The following is a 24511-nucleotide window of genomic DNA, read 5'->3' as shown; positions in this document are numbered from 1 at the left end:
CCTCCGACAGTGCAGCACTCCCTCAGTACTGCACTGGAGTGTCAGCCTAGATTTATGTGCTCAAGGAGTGGGACTTGAACCCACAACCTTCTGATTCAGAGGCAATAGTGCTACCCACTGAGCCACAACTGACACATAAAGTAATACAAGTATTTTAAAGTTACATTTGTATAATTGTAGTAAGAGCCATGACATACGCTGTGTCTCTTCTCCAGATACCCAGTTACTCCTTGGTAGTCCGGGCTATAGACAATGGCGTGCCTCCACTTTTCAGTGACACTACTGTAATCCTCCGGGTCTTAGATGTGAACGATAATCCACCTATGTTCTTTCAGTTCAACTACAGCGTGGTTATTCAGGTAGGTGTGAATGGATGAGAGCCATGATCTTGCAGAAGGCTGTACACAAGTATTTTATTGCAAAGAAAATATCTAATAACAATTTGCATTTATATAGCACCTTTAACGTAGTAAAGCGTCCCAAGGTGCTTCACAGGAGCAATATCAAACAATATTTGATACCGAGCCACATAAAGAGATAGGTGACCAAAAGCTTGAACAAAGAGGTAAGTTTTAAGAAGCATCTTAAAGGAGGTGGAGATGGAGAGGTTTAGGGAAGAAACACCAGAGCTTAGGGCCGAGGCAGCTGAAGACATGGCCGCCAATGGTAGTGCAGTTAAAATCGGGGATGTGCAAGAGGCCAGAATTGGCGAAGTGCAGATATCTCGGAGGGTTGTAAGTCTGAAGGAGATTACAGAGATAGGGAGGGGCGAGGGCATGGAGGGATCTGAAAACAAGGATGAGAATTTTAAAATCGAGGCGTTGCCAGACCTGGAGCCAGTGTAGGTCATATTATTTGACCTAGCTGATGTTAGGTACAATATACTTTTCCACAGATATTTTAAAGATGGGTTAGTGTAGGAAGCTAAACGTGTCACACAGCTTATCTGGAGCAAAAGAGATCAGTTCAGTTAGCGACAATGACACGTTTGACCTCGACTGCTCTTCACCTATAGGATGCCAAACTAGGTTCAATTCAAGTCCTCTTGGGAAGAGACCAACATTGCTTCTCACAGGCAGCAGCAAAAGGTCAGATGTGAATTCCATTCCAAGCTGTCATGGACATTTTGGATTTAATTTTATTTCAACACTGATCTTCAGTTTGAGCTTCTCACACTGAGGGTGTGTGTCTGCCAAAACGGACCTGAGCACCTAATTTAAGAGCCGCAGATTCACAGCTCACATGTGTACAGGAAAGAAAATAGAATTGAAGTACAGGTTCGACCTTCCAAATCCGGAGTTCCGGAATCCAGAATGTTCCGGAATACGGACACTGGGCCAATCCGTGTTGGGGTTGTCCGGAAACCGGAAAATGTTCCGATATCCGGACTCCCCCCGCCTCGGCGAACGAATTTCGCCCCGGCCCGACTTCGCCCTGGCCCCCCTCCCTCCCCTTTACCTCGGCTGCCTGACCCCACTCTCCTCAGGCCAGACAAGGAACTCCTCCACGGCGACAGGGCCCCGCCCAATCAAGTCCTCGGCAGCAGGGCCCCGCCCCCATCAGGCCCTTGGCGGCGGGGCCCCGCACGAACACTTCCACGGCGGCGAAGCCCTGCCCGAACACTTCCACGGCGGCGAGGCCCCGCCCGGCAACCTGAACAGCTCATCACCGAGCACCCCCCGCTCCCCCCCCACCCACCCCTTTCTGACGTTCCGAAATCCATAAATACCCGAACCTGGACTCGGGTGTTTCCGGATTCGTGACGTCAAAGATGTTCCAAAATCCAGCAAAACGCAAAATCCGGAACGGCCTTGGTCCTGAGCGTTCCGAATTCGGGACGCTGCACCTGTATTAGTCTTTTAATGAAGATTTAATGAGGAGGTAAGACCGAAAGGGAAAGGAATTGGTAAGGTAGATGTGGACAATTGAACTGTCCTAAGTGCTGCGATCAGACTTGCCCAAAGGGAGCATAGGTCATGGAATCAAATGTAGAGACCACCACGCACCTGATTGATTGCGTTCCCAAGTTTCTGGTGAAATGAGAGTGGCGCAAAGTGAGCCGCATTTGTTACCTTTTAAATGGGTGATAACCTGATCACTCGTGACGTAATGGGGACTAATAATCCCACACAGACAGTTCCAGAGACTAAAAACTGCTCTCCTTTCTCAGGAGAATGAGGCAATCGGCTCAAGCGTATTGCAATTGTTGGTAATAGACCGCGACTCCACCTCCAATGGGCCGCCATTCCTTTTCACGATCGCAGCTGGCAACGAGGGGGTCAACTTTCACATTGACCAACAGGGATTGCTGAAAACGCAGACTCGCCTCCAACAGAAAGTGAGGGATCAGTACATTCTGCAGGTCCAGGTAAGTTTTCGAAAACTCTTCTTAATCCTCTCCGATGGCACTGACTGTTAAGTAAAAAAAGGAACTATAGATATGTGAGGTTGGGTGCCAATTAATCATATCAGTATCTAAGAGTGGAGGACTTGTATGATGTACCCTCATGGTCTGACACTGATGTTGATGAATGAACATTAGTCAACATCAACACGTCTCCACTTCTGGCAGTACTACTCACCTACACCATTAGATCCTCCAAGATACAGTTGAAAATTATCTCTGCTGCAGTGAGCAGCATACCGTCTATCTGTTCAGGCAAATCCTACAATTGGCACTGTTACAACATTAACAAACAATAGCACCATTGATGTGACTTGCTACTTACCAACTGCCCTAACTCTTTGCATATAGGATGATCTCATTAGAGCACACATTATTCCATACACCACAGATATGAAATTCTCGAAACATCTTGTTGAAATAACAAGTATAATAAGACTTTGGTTGATGCTTCTAATAATCCACTTAACTACACTTCTACAGGCTGAGGCATTGTGAATGAGCGAGGCTTAAAGGCTGGGGTATGATATTGGATATGTCTGCTGGTTTAGCAAATGAAAGCCTCAAAGACTCAGGCACTGTCTCGTATTGGAACAGATCCAGAACTGTTATCCAGTATATTTTCTCACTAAATCCTGCCTGCAATAACTTCAGCAAAGAAAAGATAGCGAGAAGTGATGCAATGTAATTTATTTTTAAACCTTTGCTTGCTCCAGGTCACAGACAGTGGTCGGCCACCTTTGTCATCTTCGTCTTTTATAAACATTCGCGTGATCAAGGAAAGTCGGTACCCGCCATCTGTGCTTCCGCTGCAAGTCTTCATTGTCACTTCCAGCAGCAAGTTCCCTGGAGGATTCGTTGGAAAAATCCATGCAACAGACCTTGACCTTCACGACACTCTTACCTACAGCACAGTCCCGGGGTTCGCAACGGACGGGGTGTTTTCTGTTGGAAACGCAGATGGCAAAGTGTTGGCACGGCATGCCTTAGAAGCAGGGCACTACCTGTTCAACGTCAGTGTTACTGACCGAAAATTCATCACCACGGTGGACGCGGAAGTACATGTCACGCGCGTGACGCCCAACATACTTGACCACGCCGTTCTGGTGGAGCTGGTGCAGGTTACGCCAGAGAAGTTCATCAGCGACCACTGGCAGAACTTTCAGCGAACCCTGGCAAATCTCCTCCAGGTTAACAAGAGAGGCGTTGAGCTCATCAGCATGCAGCCAGCGCAAGGCTCCCCGAACTTAGACGTGCTCCTAGTTGTAAAGGAATCAGAAGACTCCTTTTATAAACCTGATGTTCTGCAGCAGAAGCTCACTTCCTCAGCTGTGGACCTGGAGAAGTGGGATGAACTTCGGATAGAGAGGGTGGTTCACCGCTGTTCCGATCACAACTGTCCCCGACAACACTGCCAAGGGAAATTTCAACTGGACATGGGAAATGTATTAACATACACCACCGCTATTCTCAGCGTCATTGTTCCCCGGCACCTTCACTACCAGGCCTGCTCATGTAATGGTAAGACTTCATTGTACAATCATTAAATCAAAGTGTTTAACCGGTTTACTCTCTATCCTCTTCTGGAGGTGTCTGCCTTGGCTCAATGGTAGCATTCTCGCCTCTGAGTCAGTAGGTTGTGGATTCAGGCCCCGCTGCATAGACTTAGTACACAATCTAAGCTGGCACTTCAGTGCAGTATTGAGAGTGTTCTCTCAGTGTCCTGGCTGACATTTATCCCTTGATCACCTTCACTAAAACATATTACCTGGCCATTTATCTCTGCTGCTTGTGGAGTCGTGTGAAAATTGGCTGTCATGCTTGCTTACATTACAATTTTAAAAAACATATTTAATTGGCTGTTAAGTGCCCTGGGATGCAAATTTATACAACACTTGTGAAAGGCGTACAAATGCAAGGTTGTTCGTTCATTCTTTCTTTGGGTGGCGACTTGCGCTAAGATACTGTTAGCACTCCAATTCCCCGCTCAAGTGCAATTCTTCATACATGAGCCCAGATGGTGAATGGCAGAAGGAAATTCCCCATGGGAGGCATCATGGTTGAGCCTGATACTGTCCTCACCTGATGTATGTATCTTGTAGCTAGGAACCTTGTGTGGTGATTAGGAGCAGGAAACTCTATTGATTTTTTCCTTCCATATTTCAGAGATTCCGAGGTCAATTATAGGACTTCTACTACTACAACAGCTAACTCCGCGTACTCCAGGAACTGAACCTAAGACTTCTGTACCATTCTGTTCAATACCAGACACTGTATTTACCCACTGAGCATTATGAGAGCCCCACACGTAAAAAGAAGCATCTTAAAATATTGCTATCATGATTTAAACAGACATCAGAATGAATTTAAATATTACTCAGCAAGTAAAGAGGTGTACACACAATTGTTCTTTGAAAATAGTTTTGATCAGTGATTTATGCTTAACCTTACCAGCAGGTTACTGTCTTTACATGCTGTGCCGTGCAATTCAATTTATTGCAGTTCCATCGGTGCTATGTAGCATATCTAAACAAGCGATATGCACATCTCTAAAACAACAGCTGTTTCTCACCTATTTCCTGCGCCTCAGAGAATCAACGAGGATTCTTGTCTTCATCTTCAAACCCCTCCATGTCCTTGTTTCTCCCTACCTCCATGATCTCCCCCAGCTCTATGTTCCTTAATACACCCTCCGGTCCTTCAATGCTGGCTTATTTCTTGTCTCTTGCTCCCTCCATTCCACCATCAGTTGCTGCTGCTTCAGCCACATTGCCCCTGTCCTCTGGAATGCCCTCTACCACCACCCTCACTGACTTCAGATATCTCCTTAAGACCTTCCTTTTCAACTGTGGTTTTATCCGTGCCCACCCTCTCCTTCCCATCACTTTTATCAGTTTAGTTATTAGTCACTATCCATCACCCTGTAAAGCTCTCGGAGACATCATCTCATTGAGAGGCGGAACAAGCTCGAGGGGCTGAATGGCCTCCTCCTGTTCCTATTAGGGGAGATGACCAAAAGCTTGGTCGCAAAGATGTGGGTTTTAAGGTGCGTCTTAAAGGAGGAAAGAGAGGTAGAGAGGCGGTGAGGTTTAGGGAGGGAATTCCAGAGTTTAGGCCCCTGGCAGCTGAAGGTGTGGCCACCAATGGTGGAGCAATTAAAATTGGGGATGCTCAAGAGGCCAGAATTGGAGGAACGCAGATATCTTGGAGGGCTGTGGGGTTGGGGATGATTGCAGAGATAGGGAGGGGTGCGGCCATGGCTGGATTTGAAAACAAGGATGAGAATTTTAAAATCGAGGAGTTGCTTATCCGGGAGCCAAAGTAGGTCAGCAAGCACAAGGATGATGGGTGAACAAGACTTGGTGCGAGTTAGGACATGGCCAGCAGAGCTTTGGAAGTTTATGGAGAGTAGAACATGGGAGGCCGGCAAGGAGTGCACTGGAATAGTCAAGTTTGCAGTTAACAAAGGCATGGATGAGGCTTTCAGCAGCAGATGACTGGAGGCAGGGATGGAGTCGGGTGATGTTACAGAGGTGGAAATAGGCGTTCTTAGTGATGGCCTATTTCCACCTCTGTAAGGTCAGAAGCACATCTCAGGGTCAAATATGACACCAAGGTTGCGAACAGTCTGGTTCACCCTCAGACAATTGCCTGGGAGAGGGATGGAGTCAGTGGCTAGGGAATGGAGTTTGCGTCGGGGACCGAAGACAACGGCTTTGATCTTCCCAATATTTAGTTGATAGCCTTAAAGCAAAAGATTTACAGGTTCAAATCAAGCTTCAGTCAGTGTAACGTAACTAACCTCCAGTTCAGAGCTGTATTGCTCCAACATAGAATCATAGGACATACAACACAGAAGGAGGCCATTCGATCCATCGTGCCTGTGCCAACTCTTTGAAAGAACTATTAAATTAATCCCACTCCCTGCCCTTTCCCCATAGCCTTGCAAATTTTTCCTTTTCAACTCTATATCCAATTTGCTTTTGAAAGTTAAATCTGCTTCCACTACCCTTTCAGGCAGTGCATTCCAGATCATAATAATTCTCTCTGTAAAAGAAAATCTCATCTCCCCTCTCGGTTGGCGAACAGTTAAGAACAGAGTTCTCATTCCATGGTCATCCTCTTATGATTTAGAAAGCCTGAAGTGTCACCTGAGCGAAACAAACAATACAGATTAGAGTTTTACTGAAGATCTACATCTTTTTGTAAACGAGCCCCTGGTGGGCAGAGGAAACACTTCAAGGACACCCTCAAAGCCTCCTTGAAAAAATGTAACATCCCCACCGACACCAGGGAATCCTTGGCCCAAGACCGCCCAAAGTGGAGGAAAAGGATCTGTGAAGGCGCTGATCACCTCTAGTCTCTTTGCCGAGAGCAAGCTGAAGCCAAGCGTCGACAGCGGAAGAAGCGCGCGGCAATCCAGGCTCCCCACCCACCCATTCCTTCAACCACCGTCTGCCCCACCTGTGACACAGACTGTAGGTCCCGCATTGGACTCTTCAGTCACCTGAGAACTTATTTCTAGTGTGGAAGCAAGTCATCCTCAACTCCGACGGACTGCCAACGACGACATCTTTTTGTTGGCTTTAATGAGCTGACATAATAATTCATCAGAAGCTGTACATAATATCTGGAGTAATGTCTAATAAAGATCCAGTCAAGGCATTCACGGTACATTGTTGGGCCAGTACATTCATTTACTAATGTTCAATCAGCCAATCAAACTGCTTATCACTTTAGGGATCCAAATTTGTCCTGGCAATTCACAAACCAACCGGAGATAAATGGAAAGTTCAAAGTGATGCAATTACTTTGCAAATACCTTAACTTCAGCTGTCTGGATAAGCAAAGCAGTCATCAAATCCATTCTAAGTAACGAGTTCCTTTTATCATTACTGAATTTGTTTTGTGGTGTAACTCTAACGACCACCTCCAGACTCTCCTACCTCTGGTGAGAGAATTCAAAATCCCAAGTTACTGTTGGAATCGATAGGAAAGCTGTGGCATTGTCCACCAGGTTCCAGATTTGAAGCCCTCCTAGTAACACATACAAGTATATGAACATATGAACAATGACGGGCAGGTAAAGACCCTTTGGTCCATTCAGCCTCTCCCACACAATTGTGATACCTTGTGTCTTACAATATACATTCTGCACCTTACTCAAAACCATGTGATCTCCTGAGAGAAGCGAAAAACCTGAATAAAAACTGCGCGCCAATTTAGGGCAAGAAATCTGGGAAATTCCTCTCCGACCCATCTACGCAATCGAAACCAGTCCAGGAGATCACTCTGGCCATGAATTCCCAGCAGTACTTACCTTGTGTAAGCAGTGATGTCTGCTCCAGTCAGAAACAGGTCCAGCTCTTGCATGAGGGAATTCAGCGAATCAGTGTCCTCCGCAAGAGGATAGCAGCCTGTTGCAGAGGTCTATTTATTTTCCGGAAAAAGAACTACCTCTTGATCTATCCTAGATCTGGCCTTATATACATTACAATTGTGACCCCTGGTCCTCCCGAACCTATAATTGGAATAAACAGTCAATTGGAACATAATCTATTCCTGTCATTATCATATAAACCTCTTAACAGATCTACACTTCTCTAAGATATAGAGTCCCAACTCTTTAGCCTATTTTGATAACTAAGATTAATCTGTTGGCTTCCTCTGCACCCTTTCCAAAGTCTCAATATCACCCACCATGTGAGGAGACCAAAACTGGACATATGTTCTAAAGTGAGGCCTGACCAAGTCTTATACAAGGACAAAATAGTATGCCTCGTCTTTTAATCAATTGTCCTCTAATCATTCTAGCTATCGCTTCATGGCATTACTCATGTATTTTAGAGATGCATGCACTAGAATGTCCAGATCTCTCTCTTTCTCCACCTTCTTTAATGCTTTGCCCTGAAGAGTGTATGAATGTTGAACATTCGCCCCACCCACATGCATAACACTGTTCTTTTCCAAAGTAAACATCATTTGCCAAATATCTACTGTATTTATTTGAGTCCGTTTATTTCAGTTTATTGACAGGGTGTCTAATTGAGAAGATATTTGATTCGTAGTTGTTGTGGTATTCTGCATTTGTGGCTATTGGATTATGGTTATTTTATCAACTAAAACTGTATCAGCTGAAGATGCGTCAAGAAATTTTTAATATTTCAGATTCTTCTCTGAGATTCACTGGTGACAGCTACATGAAGTATCGTTATCTGGGTGAAGAAGATCCAGTGAGCACAACGATCAGTTTCCGAATGCAGACTCTCCAGCCAGAGGCAGTAGTGATGTACACCAAGGGAACTGACTCCAGTCTTCTTGAGGTAAAAGTACAACCTAGTCAATCTTAGGATTCAATGACCATTTAAACATTCGGCCAGACAACAACAAAGTTGAATTGTAGATTTGTTTGTGACAAAATAGGGAGTTTTGGTCAGTTGAGTTACTGATACATGCAGAACCCCATCAAATGCCAGACTTACCTAATTCCAACTAACTTAGGTGCAAAGTGGCAAGAGTGAAAGCTTAGGGACATATGTGTGTGCAGGAAAACTGTTGATCTTTAACCAGCTAAAGGCCATGCAGATTATCCACATGGAGCAATGTTAAGCGTGTTGCTACTTGTTCAGCCAGGTCTATCCTACCCTGTTATGGTGGTGACTTGCATGGTTATCTAAATCCACATGAGAAGAATCTCAAATCTACCCCTCCACGTCCCGTTGATGAGCTGGGCTGACTGATCATTCAACAGCAGTGCCCAAGCATACTGCAGATCTGCCTGGGTCAGATATCAGATTACCGAGTCAATCACACGGGACAAACTCAATTCCAACATCCATCCATCCATGTGATCTTAGAGCCACCTCAACTCCTGAGAGTTTACAATTGGTCAAGACTCTGCTTCTTGCACTTAGCATTCCCTCTCAAAGAGGATAAGAACATAAGAATCTGGAGCAGGAGTAGGCCATTTGACCCCTCGAACCTGCTCCGCCATTCAATAAGATCATGGCTGATATTATCTTGGCCTCAACTCCACTTCCCTGCCTGCTCCCCATAACTCTTGACTCCCTAGGTAGTCATTAGGTAGTCATTAAGCAATGATCTAGTTTGGGTTTGAGGCTTTGCTAAATGCTTAACAGGTACTAGGAAATCTTCACAAGCAGCATCGTGAACAGAGCACCTGACCACAAAATATGTGAGTGCATTGCTACCATCCTGACCACAACATGGACAGAACACAATTGGGCCAAAATTGCCCCTCTCATTAAGGCCTGTTACCACCGCAAATTGGCGGCCATGCTGTGGAGTGGAATGGCCACCGACTTTTTGTGGAATTGCCGCTGATAGTCCAATTACCCTTCCGAGGTTTCCCGGCAGTGCTCCAAGCTCCGCCCCCCTCCCCCCACCCCCGCACCACCACCCCTTCCCTACCGCTCTGCTGCTGCCGATCCATGTTAAGTGTGTCATTACTGTGTGCACTGCCGATCTACCGCCACCCCCCCCACCCCCGACCGTGATATTCCCCTCTGAAAATCATTGGCCCGCCCGGTGGTGCCAAAACCTGTTTTTCACGGTGATCCAACGAGGATGAGGCCTTCTGAGACGGCAATGCGGCGTCCCTTAAAGGGGAGGGCTCACTGCCGGCAGCCGACTGCCATGTCGGCACGACAATTATGCCCCCAGGTTCGGCCGGGCCGGTATCATCCTCATCATCATAGGCAGTCCCTCGAAATCGAGGAAGACTTGCTTCCACTCTAAAAGTGAGTTCTCAGGTGACCAATATGGGAATTACAGTCTCTGTCACAAGTGGGACAGACAGTCGTTGGAGGAAAGGGTGGGTGGGGAGTCTGGTTTTCCGCACATTCCTTCCGCTGTCTGCGCTTGTTTTCTGCATGCTCTCAGCGACAAGGCTCAAGGTGCTTTGCGCCCTCCCGGATGCTCTTTCTCCACTTTGGGCGGTCTTGGGCCAGGGATTCCCAGGTGCCGGTGAGGATGTTACATTTTATCAAGGAGGCTTTGAGGGTGTCCTTGAAGCATTTCCTCTGCCTACCTGGGGACCGCTTGCCATGTAGGAGTTCCGAGTAGAGCGCTTGCTTTGGGAGTCTTGTGTCGGGCATGCGGACGACGTGGCCCGCCCAACGGAGCTGGTCGAGTGTGGTCAGTGCTTTGATGCTGGGGATGTTGGCCTGATAGAGAACGCTGAAGTTGGTGCGTCGGTCCTCTCAGGGAATTTGCAGGGTCTTGTGGAGACAGGCAGCCTGGTACCTCCCTCTTGGGTGCCAGGCCCCTGGCCCGGCCGAAACCCTCACTGGTGGCCTAGTGGGCCGACGTTTTAAAATCGCAAAGGCTCTCCCCTTTAAGTGAAGGGAAGAGCCGTGATGATGCGGCACTGTGATGACGTCATCGCGGCGATCACTCCGCACCGCCCCCAACTTCCGTCCCTCAGGTGTTGCCACCGCTTCGTTTCCACCACTCTCGTGTACTCACCGCCCCCATTAAGAGCAACTTCCGGATCCGAATGAAAAAAAACCAACAAAGAGCGGAATTTCGCTCAAGGAGCGACCTCAACCACAGCTGCGGTAAATACCATTGAAACGGGGTGCGTGCACCCCATTTGGGGCTGGGGGGGGGTGCAATTTTGGCCCCAATATTTCATGGAACAATTGTTCCATTAGTTGAAGGTATAGAGGTTCAGCAACAGCCCCTTGACTCTCTGTAACCATGGGTACTGAATCATGTTCAGTATAAATAGAGTAGCAATCAGTTTATTTAGTTCATTCTTGTTATATTTTTGAGTTTACTATAGGGCAAAGCTCTGGTGATTAATGCTTATGATTGTTGCTTCTCACACAATACAGCAACTGAAGGTCTTTCCCAGACACAAGGCCTAGAAAAATGTGTGTTAGTTTATTGGTACAGTGTCTTTCACAGGCTGAGTGGCCTCACTGGATGGTTATTTATTGTTGTTCCTGCTGCTGCTTATAAATCATCAAATGGCAGACCGTCTGCTTTTCTCATTCTAAAATTAGATTTTGTTTCATATGTTCACATAAAATAGCATAATAATCAATAATTATATTATTGACGCCTGAGAACCCTGTTACTGTCATTGTAATTATTGTCAGCAAAATTAACACTGTTCAGAAGCTTAAGTGTGTGATTGGGGAGGTGTGATCTAATGAGATTGGAGGGAAACTGAAGAGACTAAGAAGGGCCACTGCGATCAGCGAAAACAAGGAGGAAATGAGTACTCGCAGATGCAAGACCAATGCGGGGAGGAATGTTGGTACATGAGGCAAAGACTGATGGGCAGGCAGATACAACAACTTGCATTTATATCGTGCCTCAAATGTAGTAAACCATCCCAAGGCGTTCCAGAGGTGCGATATCAAACACGCTTTGTCCCGAGCCACATAAGAAGATATTCGGATGGGTGCTTGGTCAATGAGGTAGATTTTAAGGAGCATCTTAAAGGAGGAAAGAGACGCAGAGAGACAGAGAGGCTTATGGAGAGAATTCCAGAGCCTAGGGCCTAGACAGCTGAAGGCATGGCGGTCAGTGGCGGAGCAGTGAAAATCAGGGATGAAAATCAAGAGGCCAGAATTGGAGAAGCGCAGAGCTCTTGGCAGGTTGGAGGGTGGGAGGTGGTTTCAGAGATAGGGAGGAGCAAGGCCATGGAGCGGTTTGAAAACAAGGATGAAAATTTTAAAATCAAGACATTGCTGGACCGGGAGCCAATGTAGGTCAGTGAGCACAGGAGTGATGGCTGAATGGGATTTGATGCAAGTTAGAACGCAAGCATCAGAGTTATTGATGAGTTCAAGTTTATGGAGGGTGGAAGATGGGAGGGCAGCCAGGAAAGCTTTGGAATAGTCAAGGCTAGAGGTAACAAAGGCATGGATGAGGCTTTCAGCAGCAGATGAGCTGAGGTGGGACAGAGACAGACGATGATAAAGAGATGGAAGTAGACAGTTTGGTGGGATGGAGCAGATATGGTTAGAAGGTCATCTTAAGGTCAAATAGGATGCCAAGATTGCGAACTGTCTGATTCAGGCTTAGACACTGACCAGGGAGAGGGATGGAGATGGATACAGGACCAATATAATGAAAAGAGTGACTGATGGTAAAAGGTAGAGTGAAAATTGTGAAAAAGGAGATGATACTAGGAGCATCGCTGCTGAAACAAGAGAGAAAATGACAAGACCGGAAATTAGGCAATGGAATGGGGGAAAGGCTGATGAGGTTGCATGGAAGGTACTACATTAACAAAAAAGAAATGGATGGAATCATTATTTACAGAAACCTAGTAGAGTGTACTGTGGCAAGAACACTTTAAAATCTCTTTTCTGATTATGTTTTACAGATTATCAATGGATATCTGTTGTTCACATATGTCTGTGATGGAAAGAGTAGGGTCTTGTCAGTGAACAACATGCCAGTCAACAATGGATTGTGGCATTCAGTTGTAGTTGAAATAACTGAGATATCTGCAAAGCTGGTGCTGAACACAGTGCACATAGCCTTTGCTGAGCTGTCAGAGACATGTCGCAGAAATCGTTTTGTGTTCTTTGGTGGTAAAGTTCAAGAGGACAACTTGGGACCCAATAATCATGGACAAGTCATCAGGGATTTCAACGGCTGCCTTGGCTCCATTAGATTACAGAGGGGTAATGTCACAAAAGATGAAGAAACAAGTGAGGTTGAAACGTCTGTCGGAATCGAAGCCTGTTGTCCCCCTATTGAAGTATGTTCGAACGCACCATGTCAAAATGGGGGAATGTGCACCGAAATTCCTTCTGGAGGTGAGTAATGAGCACATCAGAAAAAGACACAAGCAAAACCTTTGGGTGGGCATTTTACCCTGGCTGCAGTAGAGTTAAAGGATAACTCTTAAGCTCACCTGATAGTTCGGTGAGTTTATCCAGTGAGTAATACCCCTCTGTCCCAGTCGACTCAACTGCTGACATTCATTATCTAGGCTCACCCATGAAGAATAGCAGCTTGATGATGCCTTTGGATCCATATCCTAATAGAAATCCAAACTTTTGAGGGGATGGATGGGATAAAATTGGCAGAAAAAACAGAGGAGAAAGCGACTATGGTGTAGGTTATTGTATGATTATAACGTAATACAAAAATATTATTCTTTTATGTCTTAAATCCAGGTTATGTTTGCAAGTGTCCAAAGAACATCCTTGGTGTGCACTGTGAACTAATCGATCATCCCTGTCTCTCACGTCCCTGTTCACATAATGGATCTTGCATCCCAGAAAAGAGTGGCTACACCTGCAACTGCACAAAGGAGTATTCAGGACCAAGGTAAAGGACAGTGCCTAATCACATTTCCCTATATCTGCTCCTCCCATCTCCCTTATTATGAATGAGAAGGACCGTAAACTGTAGTGGACCCAAGTTCAAATCGCACATCAGCTGGCTTCAGACTGTATTTCTGTCTGTGGTGACATGTTGCTTTATTGCTTGAAACATAGCCTATATTTCAGCATACAAAGTTCCATTTGTATATCCCTCAACTGATTCTCTTACTAAATGCCAGACCTACACCTACTTAAAATTACTAGTCCAATCAACCTCAATCATTCCAACCATTCACCATCCTCGATGTGAAATAGTTATATCTGATCTGTCCATACTCAAACTTCATGTGCTGTATCCTGTAGATTAACATAGTTTATAGTTCAACGTTTACTCTCCTTTGGTAGTCTCATCACGTAGCACTGCTTTACATTGAATTTAATTTTCCATTTCCAAAACTATCTAGACGCTTCTGCACCTGATGAGCCTGCTAGAATTACATTGCATCTACAGCACAGAAACAGGCCATTCGACCTGACAGGTCTGTGCCGGTGTCTACATAAGTCTCCTCCCACCCTACTTTGTCCACCCTATCAACATATCCTTCTATTCCTTTCTCCCTCATGGACTTGTCTAGCTTCCCCTTAAATGCATCTGTGCTATTCGCCTCAACCACTCCATGTGGCAGCGAGTTCCACATTCTCCCCACTCTCTGTGTAAAGAAATTCCTCTTACATTCTTTATTTGATCTGTTGGTGACTATCTTACATTTATGCCTCCTTGTTCTGGACTCGCCCTAAAGTGGAAACAATTTCTCCATGTCCGTCATATTGAACCACTTCATAATTTTAAAGATCTCTATCTGTTCTTCCCTTAGTCTTGGATGAAGAGACCGAGTGTAATGTAGCCAAGTTTGCTGATGATACAAAGATGGGTGGGAAAGCAAATTGTGAGGACACAAAAAATCTGCAAAGGGATATAGACAGGCTAAGTGAGTGGGCAAAAAATTGGCAGATGGAGTATAATGTAGGAAACTGAGGTTATCCACTTTGGCAGAAAAAATAGAAAAACAAATTATAATTTAAATGGCGAAAAATTGCAAAGTGCTGCAATACAGAGAGACCTGGGGGTCCTTGTGCATGAAACACAAAAAGTTAGTATACAGGTACAGCAAGTAATCAGGAAGGCAATTAGAATGTTAGCTTTTATTGCAAGGGGGCTAGAGTATAAAAGCAGAGAAATCCTGCTACAATTGTACAGGGTATTGGTGAGGCAACACCTAGAGTACTGCATACAGTTTTAGTCTCTGTATTTAAGGAACGATACACTTGAATTGGAGGCTATTGAGAGAAGGTTCACGAGGTTTATTCCGGAGATGAGGGGGTTGACTTATGAAGATAGGTTGAGCAGGTTGGGCCTATACTCATTGGAGTTTAGAAGAATGAGAGGTGATCTTATCGAAACATACGATAATGAGGGGACTCGACAAAGTGGATGCAGAGAGGATATTTCTACTCATAGGGGAAACTAAAACTAGGGGACATAGTCTCAGAATAAGGGACCGCCCATTTAAATCTGAGATGAGGAGGAATTTCTTCTCTGAGGGTTGTAAATCTATGGAATTCTCTGCCCCAGTGAGTTGTCGAGGCTGGGCCATTCAATATATTTAAGGCGGAGATAGACAGATTTTTGAGCGATAAGGGAATGAAGGATTATGGGGAGTGGGCAGGGAAGTGGAGCTGAGTCCATGATCAGATCAGTCATGATCTTATTAAATGGTGGAGCAGGCTCGAGGGGCCGTATGACCTACTCCTGCTCCTATTTCTTATGTTCTTATGTTAGTCTTTTTTCCAGAGTAAAGAGCCTGACCCTATTTAATTTTTCCTGAAAGTTGCATCCTTTCCAAAGAAGATTAGGTTTGCCACATTCTGTTGAAGCTGGTCCATATGAAAATATCTATAATACATTAAAAAATTAATGTCTGCATGTACTTCGTGTCTACAAAATCTTACTTCCTGTTGTTAAATTCCTATGTTCACATTTATAATGAAAAGTGCCTATGTAACCTTGTCATGTTGTAATTACAACCTATCATTCCTCCTCCCCACTCTGCCTGTACTTCAGAGAAACTCCTATCCTCCAAGAGAATCTACTTCTCTGCTTCCCAAATTGCCCTACATTTTGCTACCTAACAATAAATTATCATTGGACAAAAATAATGACAGAATGCACTAATTTAAAATGGGAATTTAATTTTGCTTGTGCCCCCGCTTTCGAACTTTGCTTCTCCTGAAAGCTATACTTGGTCTTGAATTCACATGTACAATGCAATGGGAGGTAAACTAGTATATATAATAAATCACAAATGTGCTTAATGTTGTATATTTTGCCTTGTATAGATCCATTTCTTTTAATCTCCGTCCCACCAGAGGTACGCCATGACACCCATTGTCACTGACGTCACCATAGTGATTCTGAAGTGGAGAGACAAGAAATGAGTAATAAAAATGGAATGTTATTTCCATACTGATCATGTGCATACATATTTATTATATTTTTACATGTAAAGGTGTAGGAGTTCTCTAAGCAGAAGACACTGCCCCTAGATGTTCCTAACTTTTAATAAGTAACTTTATAACTCAAGAAAATCAGTTGAAACTCTTTCATTTACACTTCATTACTGTGAAGTACGATTTCCTTTGCTGTCTATCCACACGTCTTATAAATCAGGATTATCTGGAAATGGCTCCATTCTGAAGATGCTGTTCTCCAGCGGGTTTTGCTGTTAATGTTTCTGTTGAACTGTGGAGCACATCATAGCCGAGATCACCCTGTCCTCGCACGACACCCAATGGAGATCACTACGTAACAATCAGGAGCACAAACCCAGATCCACTTTCTCTTCCTTAACCAAGGGAGCTGCCGCTAACCATGGCCCCCTACTGCCATCCTGGCTGAGGTCAGCACAGACTGTTCTGTGCTGATCAGGAAATTCTGTTATCTGTGAACCTCAGAGACAGTGATTTTAACTCTGAACCGAACTGTTTAGTGGACCTCCGCCCCCACCCACCCATTACTGTTTCTAACGGTTGTTTGCTTTGAATTCCCAGGTGCGAAGAGGATTTCAATGAATGTCTGAAGCAGCCTTGCACGAACAATGGGAGCTGTGAGAACTTCCATGGTTCCTTTAATTGCAGCTGCACGCCTGGATACGCTGGCAGATTGTGTGAGACATGGGAGAAGCACTTGCGGAGCTCTCCGATAGTCATCAGCCGCTATGAAATTATCGAAATAGTAGTAGCGGTGCTGGTGGCCTGCGTTTTAGTTGCACTGTTCGTCGTTCTCCGTAAGTTCAAATGCAAAAAGAAGAAACAAGCCCCCCTGAGCATCTTGGGCAGCAACGAGCTATCGAAGAGTGAAACGACAAAGAACATTTGCTGTGATTCACATTCATCCGCACTCATCCCACTCAATATTCTCAAGGGGTCCGTGTATGACTTGGACAGAGATTCGTACCAAGGATTCGGATCACAGGGACATCCAGATCTCAACACATTCAACCCAGTGCACAGCAAGTGCAGGCCAACCGTCGTGTGCAGTGTGGCACCAAACCTTCCACCTCCTCCCTCTTCTAACTCGGATAATGAATCTATACCAAAAACGACCTGGGAGTGCGAGTACGAGGGTGAGAACAGCCAATGTTTTCTATCTTTGGGATCTTTTTATTTAATCGAGGCTTAAGAGCAAAAGAACATACGAAATAGGGCATGAGTAGGTCATATGGTCCCTTGAGCCTGCTCCGCCATTCAATAAGTCATGGCTGATCTTCGACCTCAACTCCACTTTCCTGCACTATCCCCATATCCCTTGATTCCCTGAGAGTCCAAAAATCTTATCAATCTCAGCCTTGCATATACTCAACAGCTGTGCAGCCACAGCCCTCTGGGTAGAGAATTCTAAAGATTCACAACCCCGCAGGAAGAAATTCACAACTCCCTGTGTGAAGGCTTAAACAAGTTATAAGCATAATTAATTCAAATTTATTTTAGAAGTCTTCTTCCCAGATTCGCCTAACAGCTCAGTGAGTTGATCCAGTTTGTAGCTGATCTGTGCAGATCAGGAAATTTCCAGATTTGCTGTCGGGTGAATGCTGAGTTACCTGATCTCAACAACATAGGAAGTCCCTTGGAATCGAGGAAGACTTGCTTCCACTCTAAAAGTGAGTTCTCAGGTGTCTGTAATAGAGCACTGAAATTGGCTTTAGATGTCCCAATGGGCATAGAATGGGCGTGTATGGCTATTCCTTCATTGTCACTGTCAATATCATGGAATTCCCCACCCAATGCCATTGTTGGAGCACCATTATTACAAGGACTGCAGTGGTTCAAGAAGGAGACACACCGCCGATTTCGCAGGATAACTAGGCATGGCCAATAAATGCATCCTTGCCAGCATTGCCTATGTCCCAAAAAACAAATATTAAAAAAAAACATTAGAGGGATGCAAGTTCATGAAATACCTTTCTTTGTTTGTTTGCAAAGGCAAAGCCAGATAGAATGCATCAATCTATATAATGTCATGGTTAAAATGGTGCACAGCTCTTTTAGTTCTGCTCAAATAAAAAAGTTTGGCAAGTACTTTTTTCACGAAGACCGTTCCCCTTTAAATTCTGATTTCTATATTGTGCCTTAGAATTACATTCCTGGAAAGCCTCTAATGCTTGTTCTACCTGAGAGCCTTGAAGATCACACCTGCCCTGACCTGCAGCAGGGATTCCTAAAACTAGATTCAATCACAGTTAGTTCCCATGTCACTGCTCTCTGTGTTTAAACATCAGTCAAAGAGGATCTTTTGGCAAACAGTATGTAATGCCTTTGAGACCAGTAATGAACGAAAGGATTATGGGGGTATTTTCAACCTCGCCAGCGGAGAGGTAACCCGGCTGAGTGGATGGCCCGCCCATTATAGAATCTGCCTGGGATTTCGTTCTACAACGAGCGGACAATCCATTTCGCCAGGTTACCGTCTAGGCGGCAAAGTTGAAAATGGCCGCCTCGAACTCTGCCGGTGTGCACCTATTCAATTGGGTGATGTAAGTTAGGGGAATTTTATTGTGGGAGAAAATGAATCCGGTTCAGGAGGCTCATACTGAAAGTGTGTGTTGTGTTACTTTTTTTTAAATCTTTACATCTTTAAATATTTCGTGGACGGCCACCTAGTAATTATGAAGCTGTTCATTTTTTCATATGTTGGGGTTTAACAAAAAAAATGATGTGCATGCACAAAATGGGGCCTGTCTATGTGTGCCTCCCAGTGGTGGAGTGATTTCCCCTCATTGCCTGACACAGTATAGCACTGCCGGGATCCTCCTTTTATTTTCCACAATTTTACAGGTGCCAGTCAGCCTCTAGCGCCACACGCAAAAAGCCTTGACAATGAATGTTAGTCGGCTGTTTGACTGGAAAAAAAATAGAGAATTACACTGAGCCTGATATTGTCCTTAACCAACAATCACCAGGGAATGTGAGAAAACAATCAGGAGCAGGTTCTCTGGCCAATTTTCCTCACCTTAAACCAGTGATAATGAGTCCAATTCAAACAACCCTATTGCCATTGGAGTTCATAGGGGAGATAGAGAGAAACTGTACCATCTGGTGGGGGGAAGTCCAGAACAAGGAGACAGAACATCAAAATTAGAGCTAGGCCATTCTGGGGTGATGTCAGGAAGCACTCCTTCGCACAAAGGGTAGTGGAAATCTGGACCAGTCACCCCCAAAAAGATATTGAGGCGAGGCCAAATTAAAATTTCAGAACTCAGATTGATAGATTTTTGTTAGGCAAGGGCGTTAAGGGTTCTGGAACCAAGGTAGGTAGATGGAGTTAAAATGCAGATCATCCATGATCTAATTGAATGGCGGAGCAGGCTCGAGGGTTGAATGGCCTGCTCCTGCTCCTATGTTCCATTCAAGCTGATAGCATCTTAGGGTTAGGGTTAGGGTTTGAATAGACCAGAAGTCTAACCTCGGTTATGATACAGCGGCGTGATAAACTCACTGAGCCATTGGGCACTTGCAACAGCCTGCATTTTTTTGACAGTTCTTTAGTTGTTGCTCCACCATTATTACACTCCCTTTAGCTCCGCAGGGCTTGGTGTTATCTTTCTTGCAGGTCGGGTCCTGTCGGTGAATTGAAGCCTCCTTTACGGATTGTTTGAATGGAAAAGCATTGGCATTAAAAAAGGGAGAAAATAAAGGAAGTGGAAAAATAGAGAACATTAAACAAAAGATATAAAGCAGAAAATAAATCAGACGGATAGGCAAGTCTTAAAAATTAAAAAAAAATATATAATAATGAAAAGAAATCCTAAAAAAAAATTGAAAACAGGAAAATAGAGAAAAAAAATCTTGCTGAGATCCTTCAGAGGGGAACTGGCAATATGTATAGGACAGAGTCAATATGAAGTTTGTAACTATTATTGGGCAGTATGGGCCTGATAGCTGGTTGCATTAAGATGGGTAGTTTGAGGTTGTTGGGTGGCACCCTGTGGCAGCCACTATGGATGGGCCAGTCCGTTATCAACCTGCAGAGGGCAGTATGGTCCTATCAGTTCACATCATTGTATGATTCACTGAGTGAAGGATAGGAACACATACACCGGGAAAGAGAAAGAATGAGCTGCGAAATGATTAGGTGGAGAACAGGAGATGGTTAACTCGCAGAAGTGATAACAGCATGACAAAAAGGAGGCACGATGAGAGAAACTGGGCAAATAAAAGACATGTGCCAGTGAGACCCAGAGAATGTGTGAGTGGTTAAGGCAGATCAGCTATGTTGGAGAGGGGGAAAGCATAACGGAACAGGGTGCAGTGGCCCAGGAGTCTGGTGGAAGGAAAAGACCAGTTACCACAGGCATGCAGCCCACCCCACCGGAGGTGTACTGTGCTGATGAGTGATCCCCCTCCCAAGCACCAACCTTGGGTCATGCCTGGGGTGGGGGAAGGGGAGGGGTTCAGTTGCTGAATCTAGACTGAGTAGAGGGAAAAAATATAAAGCTATAGAAAAACTCTATGAACCGTGCTCATTTCTTTCAAAGATGCCTCTTGATTCCTTGTACGTAGTTTGAATATCGTACCTTAAAATTCTTTATTTTTTTTTAAATTCCAGTCTATCACGGTGACCCTCCGGTCTGGCCTCCCCAGTCCCAGTCATCAAGAATCCAGGAATACCCATGTTATGAAGGAATGGAAGAGAATCCCCCACGCCCGATGGGCAACGAACACTTTGGTGTATACGACGGCTTCCCGTTCCCGCTGGACCACTATTCCGCACGGAACAGGCGGGCACCCCTCCCTCCGCAGTACAACGATCAGGTTCTGGAGGACTTTCCCGACGGCGATCCGGCGACTTTACTGCCGTCGCGTTGCCAGAATGAGTACACCGCCATCAGTTACTACCCGGCAGAGCTGCTCAAAGCCCAGGTCCCGGGCCTACCCATGCAGCCCGGCTACCAGAAGGTTCACGTCCGTCTCAGTGTCGCCCAGCCATCCTACGCAGACTGCGGGCCTGTGCACTCGCAGGCAGTGGTGCCCCATCTCATCATGCCGACGTGCTACGAGGACTCTGACCTGATGGAGAGTGACTATGGCAGCTGTGAAGAGGTGATGTTTTAGCAAGAAGACTTTTTCAAGTCTCTATCATGCACTATGACAGTTCAAGGCCAAGGGCACACACTAGATGCCCACTCTAAGACCACTGTAACAATTGCATTGTGGGTACAAGTGGAACGGTCGATTTGGTGCCCCCTGGACAACAGGGCTGATTAACAGTGCCCCAGACTGGCAGCTCTGCCACTGCACAAATGCTGCAGCAACACTTTGGTATAGCATCAGTAAAGCTGCAACACTGAGGTGACGTGTGGCTGTTGATAAATTCAGAAGAAATGCCACGGTAAAGACTGGCCAGACTTTGGCAAAACAAATACAATATTGTAACTTGTATGATTGTAATGTTAGTGAGGTTGTGAAAATCTAGTCTTTATAGTAATGCAAATGTAATCTCTCCCCAGCCATAAAAGTATTGAATTAATGAGAGACTGTGGACAATATTATGTATGCTGTCTGTTTACTCATGGTTATTTGCATCAGCTATGATGTCAATGGTTATGCACGTCAGAAAATACCATTAAAAACCATCGTGATACTTGTTATGTTTCACTGACACAGTTTGAATTCAGCATGTAGTGGGGTAGGAGGGGGATTTATAATATTGCAGCTGTTTATAGACTCATATATGTTATTTTACATGGGAATTGACACCACCTTCATCGCCAGAGTCAATAAGTGTTACTCTGCACCTACCTGTGCTATCCCTGGCCAGGGAATGATTCTTGCCCATACTTGTTGCTCGAAAGAGAAACTGTTCCATTCCCCGACATTCTTTACATTTGTTTTGAACCACCCGATTCACAAAGAAATACTAATTATTCAATGCCTGATAAATACAGGCAATTAAAAATTATTTTACTAACAAGCTTTCCAATTGAAAAGGATAGCGATTTGATGAAGCAGACCCATTTGTGCCTGAAATCCATTGCTATAAAATGGCTCCCGAGTGTCTTATGTAAATGTGAGCATCGTGAAGAACGTTGTCTGGCATTTGGCAGATGAACTTATTAAAGCAAAGAATTGTATTCACTTGAAGAATTTGAAGCAATAGTTTGGGGGTAATGCAGGCATGTTTCTGCGTGCTGGAACTGGTGAGAATTGGTGACAGTGTGAGGTTCTGAATCTGACACCTGTTCAGGGAAAAGTCAAGAACAGGAGTCTCAAAGCAAACACATCTGCCCCGGGTCATACTGGACTAAAATGAGCTCTCCCAGACAAGGGAAATAGTAGTTCATCTTCACAAATCTAATCAGAGTTTTACTAACCATAACATATGTTCCAGTACAGAAACAAAAAACAAAACAAGCAATGCTTTCTCCTTTGCCTGACTGCCATCTTGGCACTGTGCTTGGAGAGAGCGCTACATCTACCCGTTCATAGGTATTTGGTGGCTAAGCCTGCCTTTCAGCATTCTTATTGGATCAATACCTTGGAAGACTATAGGCCAAGGACTTCTTGATGAGCTTTTTGTTCTGTCTATTATTGGAGAAAAGAGTGAGGTCTCATTATCTGAATACTGGAAGAATTATTGGTGAGAATTTCATTGTTACGTTTCAAAATAAAATCCTGTCGAGAATCCAGATTGAAATGCTCGTTTTATATTATTAATGTTTCCTGTTCTATTACCAACATCTTCAGTTTTATTACATATTGAGCCAAGGCTTGTTTATGTAATACACCTCCACAATCAAACAGTAACAGTAAAGTAAGAGTGGTACACTCTTTCTCTAGCACTCCAATCTGTGCAACACGCTGGTGTGGAACCAGTCACTGTCATTGTCCTCCGTTCCAGTCAAACCATTGGGCCAAACTTGGGGTTGAATGGCATTGAGTATAAAGCGGTCTCCATCTGAGATTGCTGTGACTTTCCACCCCAAGAGTGATGTATAAACTTGGCTATTGAGCTTAAGGGCCACAGTTAAACAACTTGGTGACTCTGTCTTTTAGGATCATGCGTTTTATGGAGGGGAAACTTCAAATGCATTCTGTGCTAGTGAGGGTTCATGCACAAATTGTGTTACATCAAAGAGAGTCTTATCCAGGGTCACGCTGTATAACGATCAACTTTCCAGAATGTGGCAAATTGTCCATCTCTGTGAACACTGCAATGATATAATGATTTTGACACTGAAGACCGAAGTTGTAGCGTACCCAGATTCCTCCCTGTTATAGTTGTGCAGACATGTTGTGCTTTTTCCCTATTTGAGTAAAATGTAACGACAGTGTATTTTATTTTTGCGGCCAGTGTTTAATATATTGCTTCCTCTGTATGAGTTTGCACAGAAAGTGTTTCTCTTTTTATTTTGTATTAAATTCAATAAAATGTGGTTTTATTTTGATTACAGATCGTCAATACCTTGTATTTATTCCATTTATTTTTTTAATAGGCTGAGTTAAAAAAATGAATAACACCAATGCAGTAAGTTCTTCTCAGAAACTGAAGGACAGCGAGGAGATAATGGGGTGACCTCGAATAAATAAGATGGTGGTCAGCAGGAAGTGAGACAGAGAATGGGCGAATGAAGAGCACAGTGGGCGTGGGGAGAGAAGGTGAAGGAAGAGAGTAGGGAAGAGAATATGAAACATTAGCATACAGGCCATTGGCAAGATTGATGGGGAGAAAGGTCAGGTGCGATGGAGAGGAGAGATGGGAAGAGTAGATGCAGCTAGATGGGAAGAGGAAAGGGTAAAGCAGTAAGGTGACAGGCACTCAGAGGATAACAGAAAGTGAAAAGCGGGGGAAGGTAGAATCATAGAATCCTACAGCAGTTCTTTTGGTTTAAAGACCACTTTTCAAATCAATTAGTAATGTAGGGGATGGTATGTGGGGTCAGTTTGCCTTCCCTGACCCAGAGCGGTTGCGAGTCGCTCCCGCTCCCTGGTTCTCGATTTATTAATCAGGGTGTGATAAAGTACAGCAGACAACTGCTTTGTACAAAGAAGGTATGGATTTTATTCAAGAAAGCAAATACACTCCAGTAAAACTGTAAAATCTTACAAAAGGTTCTAAACAATGGGGAACACTTTATTACAGATAATAAACACAATATAAATACCTCCCACCTCCCACTTACTCTCTAACTAGGTCAAACTCTAGGGCTCCAGGGATAATGCTCACCAATCCTTCCTT

General features: G+C 44.6%; 1 protein-coding gene across 1 annotated transcript in view; it reads left to right on the top strand.

The window, feature by feature from the left end:
- The window catches only part of LOC139262030 (protocadherin Fat 1-like), a 116529-nt gene extending 95142 nt beyond the window's left edge, over positions 1 to 21387 (top strand). Inside the window, exons 16-23 of the mRNA XM_070877192.1 lie at positions 216 to 359; positions 2171 to 2368; positions 3121 to 3925; positions 8573 to 8727; positions 12768 to 13206; positions 13570 to 13723; positions 16828 to 17402; positions 20882 to 21387. Coding sequence (XP_070733293.1) covers positions 216 to 359; positions 2171 to 2368; positions 3121 to 3925; positions 8573 to 8727; positions 12768 to 13206; positions 13570 to 13723; positions 16828 to 17402; positions 20882 to 21387 — 2976 coding nt within the window. The remainder of the gene's footprint in view (positions 1 to 215; positions 360 to 2170; positions 2369 to 3120; positions 3926 to 8572; positions 8728 to 12767; positions 13207 to 13569; positions 13724 to 16827; positions 17403 to 20881) is intronic.
- Positions 21388 to 24511: the final 3124 nt, after the last annotated feature.

Source organism: Pristiophorus japonicus, chromosome 4 (assembly GCF_044704955.1).
Source record: "Pristiophorus japonicus isolate sPriJap1 chromosome 4, sPriJap1.hap1, whole genome shotgun sequence".
In the NCBI taxonomy this organism is placed as follows: domain Eukaryota; kingdom Metazoa; phylum Chordata; class Chondrichthyes; family Pristiophoridae; genus Pristiophorus; species Pristiophorus japonicus.
This window is presented reverse-complemented; position numbering and strand designations above follow the sequence as displayed.